The 20,121-nt window shown below is 39.5% G+C and overlaps 1 protein-coding gene across 1 annotated transcript in view; it reads left to right on the top strand.

Annotated features, from left to right (window-relative positions):
- Positions 1–20,121, top strand: part of CDK19 (cyclin dependent kinase 19) — a 131,308-nt gene that overhangs the window by 17,530 nt on the left and 93,657 nt on the right. Inside the window, exon 2 of the mRNA XM_072855673.1 lies at positions 1,991–2,066. Coding sequence (XP_072711774.1) covers positions 1,991–2,066 — 76 coding nt within the window. The remainder of the gene's footprint in view (positions 1–1,990; positions 2,067–20,121) is intronic.

The raw sequence follows: 20,121 nt of genomic DNA, 5'->3' as shown, positions 1-20,121 counted from the left end.
TTGGGTGTCTCCCCCTCTTCCCCTGCCAAAGTACAGAGTCAAAAGTTATATGTTTAAAATACTGTGATATGAGGCTATTTCATTTTAATTAGCATAGAGGGATAAAAGTTTGTTTTAGAAGAGGAGGGTCCAGTCTTATGTTTGTTTGTCACATGTGTTGGTGGTTAAGACTTGCATCTAAGTATGCGAATGGGTGAATACTTTGGTGGTAGTTGCAAGGCACGTTGTAAGTTGCTGTCCTTCCCATTTCTCCACGGAAATTCTGTGCAGAACGAGAATGTATTTCTCTCTTGGGCAGTTCCAGAATCATTTAGGTCACCTAAAAGTAACCCATTCCTTTAGTTTCAGCTGCGGAAGGATCTTGTGTTACTCCAGACTTATCTGGAGAAAGAGGCCCTTCAAGGCTGTAGCCTGACATGCTTGGTCTTGCTTCCTTAGACATCAACATTGCACCAAATCCCAAACACATTGAAACACCCTGCTTGAAATAAAGCAGATTGTAATTCCATTACAACTGAATTTCTCTGTTTTTTAATTTGGAAGGAATATATTTTCAAAGATTTCCAAAGATTTCATGTAAGTGCTTGTTTGAGAGAGGAGTAACAACTATTTCTGAGGTAAGGTGCAGCACCAGAACTCAGGTTTCCCAGTTGGAGCAGCCACGGAGTGACTCCTACTTCAAAGGTGGATTTACTTTTTGCAAAACTTGCAGCGCACTGCGTTTTCATGTGTAGTCAGAATACATCTGGAATTTTCTTGTCATATTTTTGCTTCAAAAAACATAGTGCAAAAGGGGCAAAATGGAAGCCAAGCACAATGTTAACTATAGATATGCATTGTGGGTTTAGCTACTGCTGAAAATTACTGAGGAAAAGTGATCACCTGTAGTTACTAATACGTGTAGACAGTTAAAATTTCTGGTCAATCTCATCCCCTCTCCACGTTTGTCCACGCAGCCACTTCTCATCCTATGAATTTCAGAGGTGGGGATGTCAAAGAGGCTGGAGCTGGTCAGGACACAGACTTCTGGTTAAAAGCAAGAGAGGCTGAAACGAAAGCTAATTTTTCACCATATCAAAATGAAATGGTTTGGGACTGGATGAAGGGGAAACCGAAGTCTACCAGAAATGCCATAGGGAATCTAGATGGGGGTTAGTGGGTTGTTGAATTGCAACTGGTGAGTCCACAGAAGTGCGTCAACACCGTGGGTATCGGTGCTTATCCACATCTATTGATGATAGCTGAATCCTGCAAAACCTTACCATAGGCAGTAAGCTGGTTATGTTGTATCACAAGGGCTTTGAGATGCTACTTCATTTTCCTGTTCTGTTGATTTTCCCTCTAAATCACTTTGAACTGTGATTATTTAAAAGGATAATACTGTGTTTCGGCTTTGTCCTTCAGAGCACACGGTTTCATATACCGTGTAGGGGTCTGCTGGTAGCTAGCACTCGAGGAGAGTTCTGTGCTTGTACTCTGGCAAACACAAACTTGCCAGTGAAATTCATGTTCTTTCAATAAGTATAATTAGTTTAAAACATAATAGTATTTCAGAAGTAAAAATGGATTGACAGCGGCTTGTAAAATCAAGTAAGATCCTTGCAGTTCCTAGGTATTTCTAGGAGAGTTTTCCAGGCATGGGATATGATAAAACTGTGCTGCCTTTTCATGGTAGTAGACAGTATCCTGGAATTTCAGGAAAAGCGTTCTCCAAAATTCTCTGTAGACGTTATTTGCGGTTATCTATATGGTTTCAGAGAGAAATGGATATAGGTTAACAAAGTTTCTTTACGTGGGAGTTTGGAATTTTTGAAGTCTATGTAAAAAGGAAACCTACTTTTAATATCTAAGTTTAATTTATGCATAAAAACAGCTTGGCTTTTCAGCTTTGTGATCCATACCAAATGAAAATAAACCATTATACTTGTACTGATTGGTACAATATGTCAGAGCTAAAAATATTCCTCTCTCTTTTTTTTTTTGTGTACAGAAAAGATGAAAAGGAGTATGCACTGAAGCAAATTGAAGGTACAGGGATATCCATGTCGGCCTGTAGAGAGATTGCAGTAAGTGTACATAAATGAAAGTATTTTTACTGACACTATTATTCAACAGATATTTTATTTTCTCTGAATTAAATAACACAAAGTTTATCTAAATGTTTTCCTTAAAGTATGCAAGCATAAAAGTTATTCAAACATAAGATTTTCTTAAAATGCTTTCTAAATAATACTTTTTTTTTTTAGTGGAAAGAGGTGTTCTTGCTAGGTAATGGTAATGCCTCTTACTAGTATAGTTTTGTTTTATCTGCTTTTATGTGTTGACAGGGAAATATACATGAATGTTTTAATGAAGATTTTTTTTACAACTAGATGTTTTTAAAATGACTTGAAGGAAAAAGGTTGTGAAAAATTACAACTGTCATTATGTGCACTTGCTAATAATGTATTTTGTTTCAGATGAATGGTAGTTTACTGTTCTTTAGCACCTGAGAACAATTTGTTCTCCTTGTTCCTTATTTGCTTTGCTAAGTACAGAGAAATTTCATAGCAAAATAAGCAGCTTAAATTGTATTTTTATTACATGTGTCTTAGGGGGAAAAAATGGATTCAGAAACTGCACACTTTCAAGCACAGTAGTGCCCATACATATGTGTGTGTATGTATCTTTCTTTCAAAGTTGGTAAGAATTAGGTGTTTTTATGTGAAGATAGATTTTGATCTTTAAATGTTTATGACTGAAAATGTGCCTTACTGTCAAAGTGCTGGATAGTGAGTAAAATTTTGTAATGCAAGAACTTCTTGCATTGCAAAAACAGTGCACTTGTTTGATTAAATATTTACCTTGTTTGAACACTGTCACTGTGCTGAGGGCTGTTGAAATGTGTGATAGGATTTGTACCTAAAGCTCTTCATAATCTAGCAGTGCTACACTGAAATATAGCAATCAGGTGTGCAGTGCAAAGTGAGGCATTAGAAACACATGATGTTTGAACTGAACAAACCACTGTATTGTGTTTAGTGTAATGCCCATGGTAATTCTGCATGAAGAGACTTAGCAGATAAAACTACTATCCTTTTAAAGTACTTGTCACTATAAGGTCAAGGTCACTTGTGGGTTTGAGAGGTGGCTGCATTGCTGTCAGTCACTTTATGCAGAATCTACCCCATGACCTTTTTGCTCATATTTCTGCCTTTTGAGGAAATAAGAAATCCTCTTTTAAAGTCAGGACTAGATTATATTATTGTTACTATAAAGTCTGTTTTGACAGCAGTGAGATTTTTTGTTTGTTTGTTTCTTTGATTCTTGTCTGTCTTTGGTCTGTTTTAAATTATGCTACTATGGAGACAATGTGTGGAATAGTCCAAAGGAGACTTTCCTGTTGTCATGATAGCACTGTTGTAGCAGGGACCTGATTCTGTCATACCTGGGCACAACATCATGAGGAAGTAGAGTGTGTGAAATTATTTTTTTACATCACCATTTCAGTCTAGATTTTTTTTTTTTTTAATTTGATGAAGCTTTGTGCAAAGCTCAGTACAGCCTGGGAAATTTCACAACTACTGTGTAAGTTGCTTAAATCCTCTCAATGGTTCTTCCTGTAATTCTTCCTCAAATGATATTTTACTCTTCTCCAGACTTTATCATAAAACTCTATAACCTGAGATAATGTAGCAAATTGCTGTTTGCCTTAGTGAAATTTCAGGTTAGTGAAATATTAGAAATGTGAAAAAGGTAAAGGTGAAATAGTTGAAAAAGAAACATGAACTTTGTAATACAGAAACAAGCAGAATGAAGTGCATTTTCCACAAAGAGAATCAGACTTATAATTAGTGCATTAATATTTAAACTTGTATTTAAAGGCTTAGATAGGTAACAAAGAAGATAAAATTTACTGTTTAAATAAAGATTATCAGCCTGGAAAGAAGCCATATTAAAATATCATGGGTAGCTCTTTTTGACATCTTAAAAAACCAAACCAAAACCAACCAAGGTGTGTCATCCCCCCCAACCCCAAAAACCCAAACCCCACTCATATTCTGTGGAGTCTGAGAACATGGAAGAAGCACCAGTGCACTTGGTTCTGTCTGTGTTCAGAATATTTTAGTAACTCTACAACCTGAAGACACTTGAGAATGTGCTCAAGAAATCTACTGCTGAACTAAAAGGCTTTCAGTTTTGCAGTTCAAGACCGTTTTGTGTGTAATATTAGACACTCAGAATAAGATCTACTGACTAACTTTCCCTAAGAGAAAAGGTGGACTACTCCTCTCTTCTGATATTACAGATCAAGTTGGTCTGTCTTTGCTTAGGACTTTGAAAAACATAAAGCCTCTTTTACCACTATTAATACGAGTTTTTCATGGAAGAAGGCTTATGTCAGTGAAAACATCATATAGGCAGTGGTTCCTGGGTCAAGTGGTGATTACTTCCTTTCAACTGTAGGGTGATACCTGCTGAAGGAATCCGTATTTTATCCAGTTCTGTTGTATTGAATATGAAAATACTGGAGGGGATTCTTATAAGATAAAGAATTACGAGGGGAAGGGAATTTCTTCCCTGTAACTAGAGTCTATTCTGAAGATAACTGAAATGCCACCTATTTCTGTGTTCTTGTTATGAGGCAGATTATTGCTGGGCTTAAGCAACAGCATTTTTGAAGAGTAGAGCTGGAAAATATGAATGAGAATAATGAAATATAGAGTGTTCACTTTTATATGATTATTTAGTTAACAAATGTGACACCTCTCTCAGCTCAAGACTTGTATTAGCTTATTTTTGAACCAGTGATGGGTGAAATGTTTTCATTATTGCTTGAACATCAGGGTGGGATTTCTAATTGGTTTTGTAATGTGGGCAAAAAAAATTTCCTGAATTCCTAGAGGTATTTATAGTCAAAATGGCTCTAGGAATTTGTTAATTTAGTTTGCATTGTAGAAAATAGAAAAGAAATGAAATAAATTTTTTAGACATTAAGGCCTTAAGAAAACTCTGTTCCTTTCCATTCAGAGATGGACATCAGAGCATATTAATTGTGAGGTAGTTTAAAGATACATTGGAAGCCTGCGCAACAAAAGAGCGTATGGTTATGCTACTGGGTATTAGGGTGAGGATATAGATTCCTTGATGCAGGAGGAACTCTCCTGTATCCTTTGATTTGGAAGAAGGAAGCTAAAGAGTTGAACGTAATCAAGTGTGGAGATAGGCAAGGATAATAAACTGGATTTATAAATAATCTGATGCATGTTTTGGGAAAAGTTTTTCTTCATTATGTGGAAAAGGTAACTTAGGTACTTTGAGGGGAAAGGAAGACTTTTATTCAATTCTGCTGCCTTTGTGTTTTACTTTTTGCTCCTTACCTTATCTAAGTAGCTTTCTTAGAGTGACAGATGGAAACAGAAGAAACAGACCAGAGGTGTATTATTTGTTAGGGCTATTTTTTCCTGTGAAGTATCCTGGCCATCATCTGTTAAGAATCAATAGGTATAACTTTAAAAGTCTGCAAACAGCTAATGGTAATGGAGTTTTGTAGTTTTTTATCAAAAAAGCACGAGGATAATACAGCTTTATCTGAGACTTCTTGTCCCAAAGGCTTTACCTCGTGTGAGAGTATTATGCTGGTTACTTCAAGTATTTTGCTTTCCACAGCGAACAGACTATAAACTTCTAATTGTGGATTTTGGGAAAAACTAATTCAGAGAAAAGAAAAATATAAGCTTTTTCTTAATCAGTGCCCTTCAGTGGCTACTCAAAATATCTGGATATGTAGCCTGTCCCTGAGTGTGGAAGAACTTCAGTGCAATTGTTTGTGATATATAAGATGTAAGAAAAGTACAGTGTCATTGTGAGTATTTATAAGAGGAGGGCAGGAGAAAGCAGTAAAATGTCTTTGCTTGAATTTCATTTTTTTTTATTCACAGAAAGAGATTAATCCGGTGACTGATTTGGACAGTGGTTATTAGGCTTATGCTGCTGGACCCCAAACTGTTTGCAGCTATCTCCACTGGAACTTATTTTAGTGGCTAAGTCACTTCTAAAATTTGTGGTTGTCTGTTGCTTTTCACATGAGGAATTGCAGAAACCAAAGGCTGAATGGTAGTAGAGGTTAATCTGGAAATCCTCAGAAAAATTGCAGTCTTGAACAACTTGGGGAGCTACAATATGATTATTGGCTTATTTAGCTGAGATGGTGGAGTTTAGGATCCTAAGTGGAGGGAGCACATCAAAAAGCAGGATCACAACCCTGGACTTTAGGAGAACAGACCAACCTCTTCAGATATCTGCTTGGAAGAATCCTATGAGATACAGCCCTGGAGAGAAAAGGGATCCAGGAGAGCTCATTGATATTCAAGGATCACCTTGTCCAAGCTCAACAAAGTTCCATCCCAACAAGTAGGAAAGCAAGCAAGGGCAGCAGGAGGGCTGCATGGATGAACAAATAGCTCCTTATTGAACTCGGACATAAAAAGGAAGCATATATGAGGTAGAAGCAGGGATTGGTAACACAGGAAGAGTATAGAGTTGCTGTTTGATCTTGCAACGATAGGGGTTAGGAAAGCCAAGGCTGACCTGGAGTTGAGTCTGGCAAGGGACCTGAAGGACAACAAAAGGAGATTCTACAAGTACATAAACAGCAAAAGAATGACTAAGGAAAATATAAGCCTGCTGCTGAATGGGAACAAATAACATGGAAAAGTCCAAGGTACTTAACTTTTTTGCCTAAGTCTTCACTGATAAGACCAGCCTTCAGGGATCTCATGTTCCTGAGACCAGAGGGAAAGTCGAGCAAGGAAGACTTACCTTTGGTGGAAGAGGACCAGGGTAGGGAGCACTTAAACTGGACATATATAAGTCTGTGCTGCCTGATGGGTTGCACCCACAAATGCTGAGGAAGCTGCCTGATGTCATTATGACACCACTCTCAATTATCTTTGAAAGATCATGGTGGTTGGGAGAGGTTCCTGAGGAATGGAAGAGAGCAAATGTCACTCCCGTTTCCAAGAAGGAGGATCAGGGGAACTACAGGTCGGTCAGCCTCGCCTCAGTCCCTGGGAGGGTGATGAAGAAAATCCTCCTGGAAACCATTTCCAAACACGTGGAGGACAAGAAGGTGATTGGGAGTAGTCAGTATGGATTTACAAAGGGGATATCGTGCTTGACCAACCTGATAGCCTTCTATGCTGAGATGACTGGCTTGGTGAATGAGGTGAATGCTGTGGATGCTGTTTATTGTGACTTTAGTAAGGCTTTTGATACTGTCTCCCATAACATCCTCATAGACAAGCTAACAAAGTACAGGTTAGGTAAGTGGAAAGTGAGGTGGATTGAAAACTGGCTGAACAGTTGGGCCCAGAGGGTTGTGATCAGTGGCGCTACGTCCAGTTGGAGACAAGTCACTAGTGGTGTACCCCAAGGGTTGATACTGGGGCTGATACCGTTCAGTATCTTCATTAATGAACTGGGCGCTGAACAGAGTCCATCCTCAGCAAGCTTGCAGTTGACACAAAACTGTGAGAAGTGGCTGATACACCAGATGGTTGTGCTGCCGTTCAGAGGGACCTCAACAGGCTGGAGAAATGGGCCGAGAGGAATCTCATGAAGTTCAACAAAGGGAAATGCAAAGTCCCGCATCTGGGGGTGGAATAACTCCAGGCACCAGTACATGCTGGGAGCTGACTGGCTGGGAAACAACTCTCCAGAGAAGGCCCTGGTGAACAGCAAACTGGCCACAAGCCAGCAATGCATCCTCAGGACAAAGACAGTCAACAGCATCCTGGGCTGCATTAGGCAGAGCATTGCCAGCAGGTCAAGGGAGGTGATCCTTCTCCTCTAATTCAGCACTGCTGAGGCCACACCTGGAGTTCTGTGTCCAGTCCTGGGCTCCCCAGTACAAGAGAGACATGGAGCAACTGGAGTGAGCCCAGTGCAGGGCCATAAAGATGATGAAGGGACGGGAGTCTCTGACATACGAGGAGAAGCTGAGAGAGCTGGGATTCTTTAGCCTGGAGAAGAGAAGGCTTGGGGGATCTTACCAAGGTGTATAAATACCTGATGGGAGGGAATGAAGAAGTGGGAACCAGACTCTTCTCGGTGGTGCCCAGTGACAGGACAAGAGGCAATGGGCATGCATTAAAATACATGAAATGCCATCTGAATATGAAAAGACACTTCTTTACTGTGAGGGTGACCGAGCCCCGGAACAGGTTACCCAGAGAGATTATGAAGTCTCCATCTGTGGAAATGCTTAGAGCTTGACTGGACACAGTTGTGGGCAGCGTGCTCTCTCTGCCCTTGCTTGAGCAGGAAGGTTGGGCTCCATCTCAAGAGGTCTCTTCCTGAAAGATTCTGAGATTCTGTAAAACAATCTTCTAGTATTTCTGTCCATTGAGTAGAAATAGAGCCATGTATTTCTAACAAGCAGGTAAGCATGTTGTACTAACAAAATAGTATGATTATACACTACTTCTCAGTGAAATACGATGAAGAAACTTTGGTTTGATAAGTTCCAATAAAAGATGCAAGTCTTTTATTGGAAGTCTTGTATCCTAAGTTGCTCTTCCAAGGTTCCTGACTGGTCACTGAAATTAGGTATCTTATGCAAAGTTCTTGGAAAATTTTTGAAGGGTCTGAGCTTTGTTCCCAAATTTATTTTTTGGGTCTGTTTGTCACCAAACCACACATTTCATCTAGTAATTACAACAGTTCCCTAGTATGAGTTGCACATATTTAAAAAAAAAATAAATCAATGACAAATGAAAAATAAGTTCAGTTTTCCTCTGAAAAACAGTCAGTGTTTTTAGTGTATTCTGGCTGTTCTCTTACTGAGACAGTTCCATGTCAATATATTAAATATAGTAGTAAAAATGTCCTGGAAACCAATGAAGTATTTGTAACAGTCACTTGTACTGCAGTGAATACAGGCTTGCTCTGAAGTTGTTCTTAATCCAAAGGAGGATAGTTTAAGAATGTCTAATTACAAGATCATTTTTTTTCCCCTAAGGCACAGCCTGTAACAAAGATGACTACTACTAAAGGTTTCATGCGAACCAGTGACTTGAGTTAGGTCCTAGGAGGCTCTTCTGTCAACTCCTGTTCCTTTCCAGCTTTTTTCCCCACCCCAACACTGAGAACTTCCTCTCTTCCAAGGACAAATTACCAGCTCTAGCCATCTTCTCTGTAAATAGTGATCTTAATTTTAAACTTCATTGGATTTTTCTATATCAGGGTTTTTTTTTTATAGCTCAGTAGCCTTTTTTTCTATGGGGAAAAAGAATTAGACTAGACTGTTACAAATTATTTAAATGGGAGGAGTAGAGCCACAAACTAGCAGCATTTCTCTCCTAGCTTTGCTTAACAGTGCCCCAAATTGCTGCAGTTTTGTCCTGCGTGAATGTTGAGTCTGGGATGCGTAACCATTTTAGTTGCCACATCCTGTGCCTGTGTGTGCTAGTTGTTAGTGAAGCTGCTAGAGGCTGCTCCTTCTGGGAGACCTTGAAACGTTGCCAGTACACTGTGGGACACTAGTGGGAGCGTTAGTTGGCCTTTGTGTTCATACTTGCATTTATGGGTACAGGCTAAAATAATTCAGACTGTAATGTTAAATGACTTACTGAAAGCTCATTTGAACAATTCAGCGTGCACAAATTATTCTCAGGCCTTTTGCCTATTGATGCAATGTATGTTACAAAGTGCTAGAGGGTACAAATATTTTGGCAGCCTCAGTTTCTGAGGGTGGGGAAGGTTTTAGAAGCCTTACAGGTTAAACTATGGGTTTTTGTAACCTTTTTGTGTTTGTCAGCTCTCTTGAGCAAGGCTCTGTCACTGTATTTATGTTATTTTCCGCCTTCCTGCTGTCCGTGGCCTTCCATTGCACGTAGGCAGCTTTTCTGGGGCTGCGTCTCCCTCTTGGCTTTGGGGGTCTGTGGTGTTGTGGTGCTGAAGCTGAGCCAGGGAGGTCCAGCTAGACTTATGGTCTCCGTCTTCAAGCACTTCGTGCCTTTGCCACGTGCTTCTCGGCAGTGCTGCTGGCAGCACAGCACAGGGACACTCAAGGGGACACGCGGTGCCTTCCTGGTAGAGCTAGTAAAGCTTATTTGCTTTTACCTCTGTCAGGTGCTGCATGTCACTTAAAAGCTGCTCTCACATCCCTGGTTGGAAACCCCTTAGTCAAATGAACTAAATGTGAAGCTACTTAATTTGAGACTGCGGACCACGCTGGCCTTGTGTTTGACCTGTCTCTGCATCTCTTAGGAATGTAGAAAAGATCAGCTGTACAGGAATAATGATAACTTTTCAGTATTAATGAATCACTTTGAAGATTTGTAATGCCAGTGACCTTCTTCAAGTACAGTTACATAGAATTTCAAAATAGGTACAAGTCCTTTGCTTTGGCTATATTGACCCTTTCCTCAACCTTGACTATCACAGCAGCTTGCAGTATTTACTGTTATGTAGAGAAATAGGTTTCTAAACCTCGGTCCCTGGCTTTGTTTAAGGCAAGGTTAGGTAAAACAAAGCTTTAAAAAAGTCTGTGTCCCTGAGTACATCTGCTGTAGGAGATTCCTTTTGAATGTCAGAACTTCTTTTCCCTTGCCAAGATAATATAAATGTGTAGAATATTTGGCAATGTAAAATCTCCCCATAAATTCTCTACTACCTAATTAGAAAAGATTGTTAGATTTGTGTTTGTGGAAACTTTGAAACTCCACTCCCTCTTTCAATAGCTGGAGGTAGTGAAATAAGTAGAAGATTAAAAAAAATAATAATCTGAAGGGATTTTTATTAGAGAGTTAGGGCATGTGTTGGCTAGAAGTATCTGTGCATCATGATTTTATAAGTATGAATCAGCTGGAAGGAGGTTTTTGGTTCAGCTACATGACAACTCATGTTTTGCATGCAATAGGAAGAATAAGAGCTTGCTGTGTTACATGGCCTAATCTTGTATAATCTGTGTAATTTAAATGCTTTTTGTGTAAAGGAGTACTTAAATTCCTGCTTTGGTTATTCTTCAAAAGGGTTCTGTGGACATTTTTTGTCTTTTTTTATTTTATTGTATCTGAAAGAACAATTAACTTAATAAAATAAAAAAGTACACAGGTAGTAAATCTGTTGAATAAAAAAGAGATTTTTGTTTTAATTAATTAAGCTGACTTTTTTTCTTATCGGCCCATAAATGCACTGCAATGTTTGTGAAAATAAGTTTCACAGCTTGAAGTATAATTTTCTTTTGTCAAGTAATTGTAACAAAAGTAGAACATCATCTGAAGTAGCTAGTCAGCTCCATTGTCTACAACTACCGCTACCTCCTTCAGCAGTTTAACAACAACAAAAAAGAACATGCAGAGGAGAAAGGAAAAGGGAAACTGCTTTTATCACACCATTACTTTCTAACTACAATATTCGAAATTTTTTTTTCATACAGAAGTTATTTTCCTTTTCTTGAAGTTGTGTCTCTGCGCTCAAATCAGGAGAATAGTATCAACAAATCTATGGCATGTATATTAAAGAGAAAAAGAAAGCTTCTACCCCATTCTAACACTGTGAGCTGAAGAAGCTTCTCTACAAATTTGGTAGTCAACATCAGTTAAGATATAATCCAAATTCCCCATGAAGCTGACTGGGGAAAATGGGTGTTCAGTGCTGTTCAGGCTCAGTTGTTTTCACTTCAGATCCTGAATATGCAAATGCAAAACCAACTGATGGTGCGTTCAACAGAAATGAACAAAAAAGCAAAGCCAAGCCTCTTCAGGTTAAGCTGTAGGCTGCAATGCACTGAAAGCAAATAGCTACTTTATCACTCAGATAAAGAACACCAGAGTTGAAGATAATGCAAGAAAGACATTTTAAAAGACTTATTTGCCAAACTTAAATACTCCCTGCAAGATTGTGTGCGTGTGTGAGCGCACATGAACATATATGTTTTAAAGTTTCAGTCGGAATGTTTTGTAAATTTTGGGTTCTTTTCTGAATTAGTGTCATAAACCTTTCTTTTTCTCTTCTGTTTTTCATTGTGTCTTTCTCATTACATGTTTTCCTTATGTTCCTCCATTTGTACCTTCCCTGTAGTCAAGTAAAATTACTTTATACATGTTTTCAGTTTATTCTGTTTGAATGGTGTATTGACTTTACATAATTCTAGAATGTGCCTTTCTCTAATTTAACATTACATGTGACTGTTTTTGATGCCTCAGACTGAGAGGTGATGGCATGTGTTTTCAGATGATGGATTCTTTTTAACTTGGGACTTCTGTCTTCAGATACCGTTACTAAATTGCCCACTTCATTCAGCAACAGGCTCACATTTTCTTGTTCAGCCTTTCACAACTAACGTAGCAGCAGAAGCTCTTGTTGCCCTCAACATTCCTTGCAAGTGTCAATTCTAGGTGGCTTTCCTGACACCATCCCTACATGCCTGGGCAACGTTTCTAAACTCCTCCTATGTATCCTGTCCGTGTTTGCACCTCTCTGTAAACTGCCCTTCTTGAACTGGAGCTCTGACAATCCGCTTAGCCAAGCTGGTCTCCTGATACTTGTATTTTTGAGTAGGCCTGCCAGCTTTCCTGAGCTCCTTTGCTCTTCAGAGCTGCTTCCCATGGCCACCTACCAGTTCCTTCAATAAGCTGAAGTCTGTGCTCTGCTACTTGCCGCCTTCACTCCACTCAGGATGAACTGTACTAGTTGATGGTTGCTACAGCCAAAGCTGCCTTTGGTCATGTCTCCAACCAGTTCTTCATTGTTTGAGAACAGCTGTGTGCCACCATTGTTGACCCATCCAGTATGTATATCAAGAATTTGTCCCTGATATCCTCAAAAAATTACCTGGGTTGCTTGTGCCCTGCTGTGTTGCCCTTCCAGTGGATGTCAGGGAGGTTAAGGTCTCCTGTAAGAACCAGGGTTTGTGGTTCAGAGACTTCTTTGAGTTGTAGAGAAGACTTCATCTGATTCCTCATCCTTATCAGGTGGTTCTGTAAGGTACTCCCAACACAGTGTCGTCCTTAGTGGTATCTCTGCTGATCCTGACCCACAAGCTGTCTGAGGCCTCTCTGTGTCCACTGGGTCTGTGAGGCAGAAATAAAATGTTATTAGTAGTGCCTAAACTGGATAAGTTAATACAGAACAGAGGTGGCTGCATTGAAAATGGAACATCAGTGGAAAAATCTTTAGGGCTTGATCAAATGTTAAAAAAGTTGCTTTTTTCAATACATGGTTTGGCATTGGTTTCAGCCCTGTGTATGGCTAAGTGGATAGTGGTTTTAGTCTACAGTCGTATATTACTCTGCAGGTTTTTGTACGGAAATTGTAGTCAGCTTTGTTATTGAAAGCAAGATGTCATGTTACCTTCTACTAAAACTTTATTGACTTCATTGAATTTCATTATGTTAAGAGTTCCAGTGTGGTGTTTGTTTTCTTGTGAAGCTCTGTGTCTATTTTTGTGGTAAGCTGAAAAATAGCTCTGTTTAAATACAGCTTCCATTGCTGAGATTTTTCTTGTCTTTATGATGACCTGATACATTATTGTATGGGGATTTTGAGACACAGGGAGGCTTTCCTGTTTCCAAACTGTAGTTAACAGTACAATAGTCACTAAGTGGATAGCCTGGATGTCTTTAATTCTGTGATGCATCTTGTCCACAGGCTTACAGTGTGAGTTTGTTACTATGCAGGGTTGCTTAGTTTGCATTTTGATAAGGAGGGTGTGAGCATCGTGGTATTGTTCTCTGCTCCATTTGGCCATCTGACTGGTAAAATGCTTCTGCCCTTGTAGAAAGAGCATCATGCTCATCCTTCCTATCTCAGCAGTGTCGGGATGTTTCCTTAAACCTGCCTGTTGCCTGTATGTAGTGCATGTACTAAATTGTGGGTATATGTATGTGCTCAGTATACTTGACCTTGAGCTTTTTCACCTGAGGATACTGAAGTTAGGGTAGTCCTGACAGGCTATACTTTTGGAAAAAGTCATCAGTTTTTTGGATATGTGACCAACACATTGAAAGAAGCTATCAGTACAATAATTTTTGTTATAGACAGTTATAAAATACGAGATCTGCTGCCAGTTCTTGAAAACATTTGAGAAGGCCTCTGCCTTTTCTTTCTGTACTAACGAACTTATCCCATCCCATGGCCCCTGCAGAGCTTGTTTCTCAACTGTCATTGTCTTTCCATATTTTTATTTGCTTATTAGATTACTCTAGTTTCTTTTTTACCTCAGTTGCCTTTTGTACTATTTTCCTTGCTTTCTTCTTCCTTTATCTCCAGATGCCTTTAATATTTACAAGCAATACAGTAGTTTCCCGTCCACTAGCTCTGTCTTGTATCCATTTTGGTTTGACTTCTCTAAGCTTCTACTCTAAAAAAGCTTCTTGTTACTCTGATTAATGATTTTTCTCTGACCAAACTCCAAGGTTTGTTCAGTATCCTCATCTGCCTTAGTATCTTTGCACTTCAGACTACTAGTTGTTCTTTGTTTTTTGACACGTTATTTTTGTTATGTATTAGTGATTTTGTTCTTGCCTAGGTTTTATCTAGTCTGTTTTATTTTTCTGAGGATGGATGATCCTTGCAGCTTTACATTCTATTCTATTAGTGTATAAGTATTTATTTTACCACCACTAAATTGTCTTTTGTACTGTTCCACATCTGAAATTCACTGAACTTGCTTGAAGCCTTGTAGTCTAAATAAGGAATTCTACTGTGATTTTAAGTTTTAATCATTTTCAGCTATCTCCATTGTTCAGATTTTCATTCTGAGGCCAGATGGATTATTTCATTTTTCCTTCTTCTAGGCATCTCAAATCCAGACCATTTTCAAGCTCTTATTTTCTTTCTTCAGTACTTCCAGAACTCATGGGGTTTTTTTTCAACACAGATGGGCCTGAAAAACAGATCTATATTCCTATCCCACTGGGATTATTTTAAACGTTATCATTCTCCTATGAAACACTGCTTTATAAGGTGCTGCTATAGAAGCCTTCCTTTAAACCATTCCCTTTCTGTCTTATCAAATTAAGTGGCTTTGAAGTCCCCTCTAAAAATGCAGAATCTGCAAAACAAATAAAAAACTATGCTTGTCTTCTATGGTTAAATGTAATACTCCTGGTTACTCTAGTTAATGCTTAAAATGCCATCTACTTGCTTATCAGATGTTCATATAATTATTTCTGTGGTGTTCTGCATACTAGTGGAAATATGTGGAAATATAACTTGTCAGAGCATTCCCATAAAAGTACCAGTTATGTTTGCATTAGTAAAATCCTAAAGTGTTCAGTTCCCTTGTGTGGTCTGTGGTGAACTGATTGCTTATGTTTTGGTTTAATAGCCTTTTCTCCTTTCTTGCTTGGCCTTTTCTGGTGCTATTGACTTGTACTGACTGACTAACTTGAAGCTTTAAGTATATACCTAGGGCATGATTGTTATTGCATGTGCAAAACTAAATGCATAAAAGCTATAGGGGTTCTCCTACAGAAGTTCCCCCCCCCCACGAGGAACAGCTACAGCATATGCATTTAAGGATAGACAGTGCTGTTCCTCTTCTCACAGCCAAGAAGAAGGGAAGAAGGTGAAGGAGGAGGGAAAATAGTTTAGGGTGTTGTCAGAAGGAAGATGAAATGAGATGAATTTAGGGTGATAGTTAAGTGGTGGTGATTGTTTTGTAGCTTGTTCTGCCCCAGTGAGCGCTCTCTTCCTTTCCGAGTGCCTAATCCTTAGGTTTCACACATCATTTGAGCTTCTGTGTTCATTGGTCCTCCATCACATGCACACAGGGGGGAAAAAAAAAACCTATCCATCTAACTAAAACACGGAGAGGAATTTGTCATCTGGTGCATTTCATTGTTATTAATATTTCATCAATATTTGTAAAATTGTGGTGAGTTTGCTAAGGCAACAAAAGGCATCTTCCAAAGGTTAATCTGCTGCTACTCTCCTTAATTTGGTGGAGGGTGCTAGTGAGTGCTGGTGTGGGATAAGTCCCTGTAGCACTTGAATATCTCCAATAATCCAGGGGTATGGCAGTGAAGGTGACTCTTTCTGGACTGCATTCAAGGGGACTGAGCTGAGATTTCTAGATTTGATAGGACTTGCTCTCAGAGTACTCATAAGCTGCAGCATTTTCAGCTTGACAACTTGGCAGTCACGGTGGTAGAAACTGGCCGGATACAAAGCCTCAGAGTAACTGTTGCTCGGCCAAAGGACAGTAACACAGCTGTTAATTTTAATGCGTGTGAAAGTGGGCCTGAGTTTATGTGATCTGATAAATATGGGCTTAATGGTAAAAAGTCACGGCATTCGGTTGCATTAATGGCGATAAGGGAACGGCGGGGAGAATGAATATGAAGTGTGACTTAGGTTGATATTGCCCTTTTATAGTGCGTGATGCTCAGAAGGATTCTGTTGTCTAGGTAACAGGGTCTGTACTTCATTTCTTAAGAAAGATGGAACAGATGTTCTTGCAAGAAGCGACCAATTATCACCAGTGAGAATATTGGCAGTATTTAAACTAATTGCTCTGTTGTTGCATACAGTCCAATTCATATGCTATGAATAGTAAAGAAAATTTAAAGGAAGGAATCTTCCTTGCATGGCTCTTCCTGAATGAGGTTTTTGAAAAATATTTGCGGTTTATAAAATAGCACTCATCAGTGTGTCTTTTCACACTGCCATTTATCATTGTATTTTCTTCAACATAATTCAGTCTTTTTATATTTGTAACATCTCTTCATGATTGTTGAGCCCCGTTGCTCCATCAAATCTGTGTCATATCACATTAATTTATTTTGTTCATTTAAAATACCTAAAAATCTGGAGGCAATGGGGTAAAAGGATGCTCACAGTGCAATAAGAGACTGAGGAGCCTTTCTAAGTCATGTAAATCTGTTCTGAGATTTTTTTTTTTGTGGCAAAATCCAGGCACAGCTACTTGGATAGGGACTGTGCCATAAAAAGCTGAGGCAAAAGGGAAGCCATATAGACATGTATATACGTGAAACCCTGCTAAGTGCTGCTTAGGTGGGATCATAGCATCTGTGTGGCGGAATAAGCATGTAGTGGCAGTGGCAAGAAAGAAGAGCTGAAAGAGACAGTGTGGAACAAGGAGTGCTCGAGCTCTCTCACTGCAGCACTCATCAGCAGTGTGCCTTGTTTTTATGAAAGGCTGTGCTAAAGTAACTTCATGTATGAATTAAAGTATTATTGTCCTTATGGATATAGCTTTGTCTTCCTGGGAGATTATTGTAGTCTTTACAGCATAGGATATGCTCTTGTCTTTTATAAGAGATTTGGGGGGCGTGTGCGTGTATGTAAATACGTTTTATACCTTTGGGATAAAATCTGATGCTGGGTATTAAGTAAGAAGAGAAGGCTTTGGGACCAGATTCTCAGGGCACTGCTTGTGGGTCCTCAGCAAAGCTATGCCATACCATTATGTGTTTTAACAAAACATCTGGCCTCTTGCCTGAACTTTTCCGTGCTTTTTGCCAAATATAAAAGATCTGTTCTATGTTTTTTAGGTAGAGCATTGCAAAAACATGTTTTCTGTCTTGGCAATAATAAGATAAAGGAAGAATCCTTGACCTACTCTCTTTTTATCGTCTCCAATAAAGGACGTGCTGTTTTGATTTTTATCTAACTGTGGAAAATGTCATAATGAGTGGAAACAAAGTGCATGTTGCACTTCTTAGATTTTTTGGCTGAGTTGTCCTATTGTATAGTAGTGACATGTTGATTGGGACAAAATGTCTTATTACATTCAGTTATTTCAATAACCATTGTAAAACATTTGTGGTCTGAGTAGGAAAAAAATATTATTTGTAGGGTTTTTTTAATCCTCTTCACCAGATTACTTGCACGTAACTTCTAATCTTTTGCTTGTCATCCTTCCTCTGGCTCCTGGCTCTCTTCCTGTGAACTCTTCTGTGTTCATTCTCTGTAATTTAATGCAGATGATGCATCTGGTCGCTTAGCTGTATGTATTAGCTTGTGTTTGCCTCTTCAGTCAGGGGCAATACTACTTAAATGTTCGTGTTCCCTAGCAGAGCTGCTCTTTTATTGTCCTTTTCAAATGCTGTTGTCTCTAGTTCCTATTCTAAACCTTTTCTTTGTTGTATAATTTCCTCTTTGTATAGTATCCTTCATATTCTGTTGCTTATGCTTCCTTATGATATCTGGTGTGTAAGTAGTCAGGACTTCTCATATCCTCTTGTTCCTGCTTGCTTTTCTTCTGTTGATATACTTTTTGATTCTCCCTGTGTTTCCCTGTTCTATCATGGGGTCTGTCAGCAGCAATATTTACTACTTTTGCTGCTGCTTTTGTACACTAGAGTGCTTATAATAAAATCTTACAATCAGCTTCTGCAGATTTTTCACCTGCTTTCATGAGCATTTTCTCCGTTTTTACAGTTTAATCGTATCACGTATCGTCAGTGCCAGGTTCTTTTCACCACCCTTTACATACTCTTTGAGCCCTCCTCTTTTTCTCTCTTCCCTTTTCATACAAATCCGACTGATTTTATTGCTGAAGGCCATGCTGAAAGGAAAAAAGAATTTGACAGGTACTATATATTTTTCCATTTTCTGTCCTGGAAATAGAAGGTTCTTCCTTATGCCACTTCATTTCACTGCAATGCCTCTATTCTCTTATGCCTCATTTTCTCCTCTTCTTTCTGACCTTCTGCTCAAACACAGCCATTAGCCTGCAATCTTAAGAAACCTCACTTTCACGGGAACTAATGCTTAAAAGAGGAAGGGAGGAGAGCACGCTTGCTAGAGGGTTGGTGGGGCTCTGGACTTTGTGTGAAAGTTAGAATCATAGAATAGTTTGGGTTGGAAGGGACCTCCACAGGTCATCCAGTCCAATCCCCCCCTGCCCCCCGCAATGAGCAGGGACATCTTCAACCGGGCCAGGTTGCTCAGAGCCCTGTCCAACCCATTAGGAGGGGACACTTCTTTGTTTGTGTGTCGTTGTCCGTCCGTGTCCGGCCCCCCCCCTCCCCGACACTTTCTATATTTGCCCTTTGCTTTTCTGTCCTCTGGTCTTTTTGCCTCAGTCTTGTTTTTCCTACCTAGTTCATTCCTTTTCATACTCTTTGTTCCATTCCCCACTCCTTGCCTCACCAGTGCTGTTTTTTCCCCTCTTCAGGTTTGCTAGTGTCACCTGTTTTTCTTTTCTCTTCCCTTCTGTTTCCACACTCAGTCCCATTCCTCACCAATGATTTACTATTGGAATCCCTTCTTTCTTATACCTATGTATCTTCTCCCCCGGTCCAGTCTCTTTTCTAGTGTCCTCCAAGGCCTTGTGTGCCTCCTCACTGCTGATTCCAGCTCTGTTGTTCCTGCTGCTCCCGGTGTTGCTGAGCAGAGCAGTTGGTAAGCTGCACCCTGTGTCCCTCTCCTCCTGCTGGCTGCCACGCTGGTTTCATTCTCCCTGGGGCAGTTCTCCTGACTGACTCTTCCTTCACCTCCTTCCTACCTCTCCTCTGTCTGGAGTGAGTTTCATGTCCCTTGCCCCAGAAGAAGTCAGCCTTCTCCTCAGGGACTGAATTAAGCAGGAGAAAAACAGGGTAAACTTTCTCCTTTGTTTTAGTGCCAGAGCTGTCTCCAATGTGCGTCATTTAACAGCTCTAAAAGTCTTGTAAGTCCATTTCTACAGAGTATGCACAAATAATTTTTTTTTCCCCCAAGGGAAAGTTAAGCATCGGATGACAGTTTGATGATACAAAACTGCTTAGCCTGGTTTTGTTTCTTTGCTAACCTGTGCAGAAGTGCAAAATATCTCATAATACTGAGTAGCTTGTGTGATAAAATTATGTTTGCATCTATCAGCATTGAATTTTAATGTAGTGGAAATGGGAGAGAAACAACCCTAGCTATTTTAGACAGCAATGGCTTCTTGGACAGTCATTACTCTGGTGCCGGTTGAGGGTAGGGGGAGAATCTGAATCTTCATCACTATTCTTCTGGAAACAGTACCAATTCAGGAGTGGTCAAAAAGGCAAATTCACTAGGCAAAGGCAAAGTCACTAGAATGACTTTAAAGTGAATTACTGAAGTCAAGACCTGAGAACAAACCAGACTCGGTCAATGGCAAAAATCCCTGGTGCATTCAGATGTTGAGTGTCTATATGCCAT

Source organism: Ciconia boyciana, chromosome 3, assembly GCF_034638445.1.
Source record: "Ciconia boyciana chromosome 3, ASM3463844v1, whole genome shotgun sequence".
NCBI lineage: Eukaryota > Metazoa > Chordata > Aves > Ciconiiformes > Ciconiidae > Ciconia > Ciconia boyciana.
The sequence above is the reverse complement of the archived record's forward strand: the minus strand, read 5'-3'. Positions and strand labels throughout refer to the sequence as shown.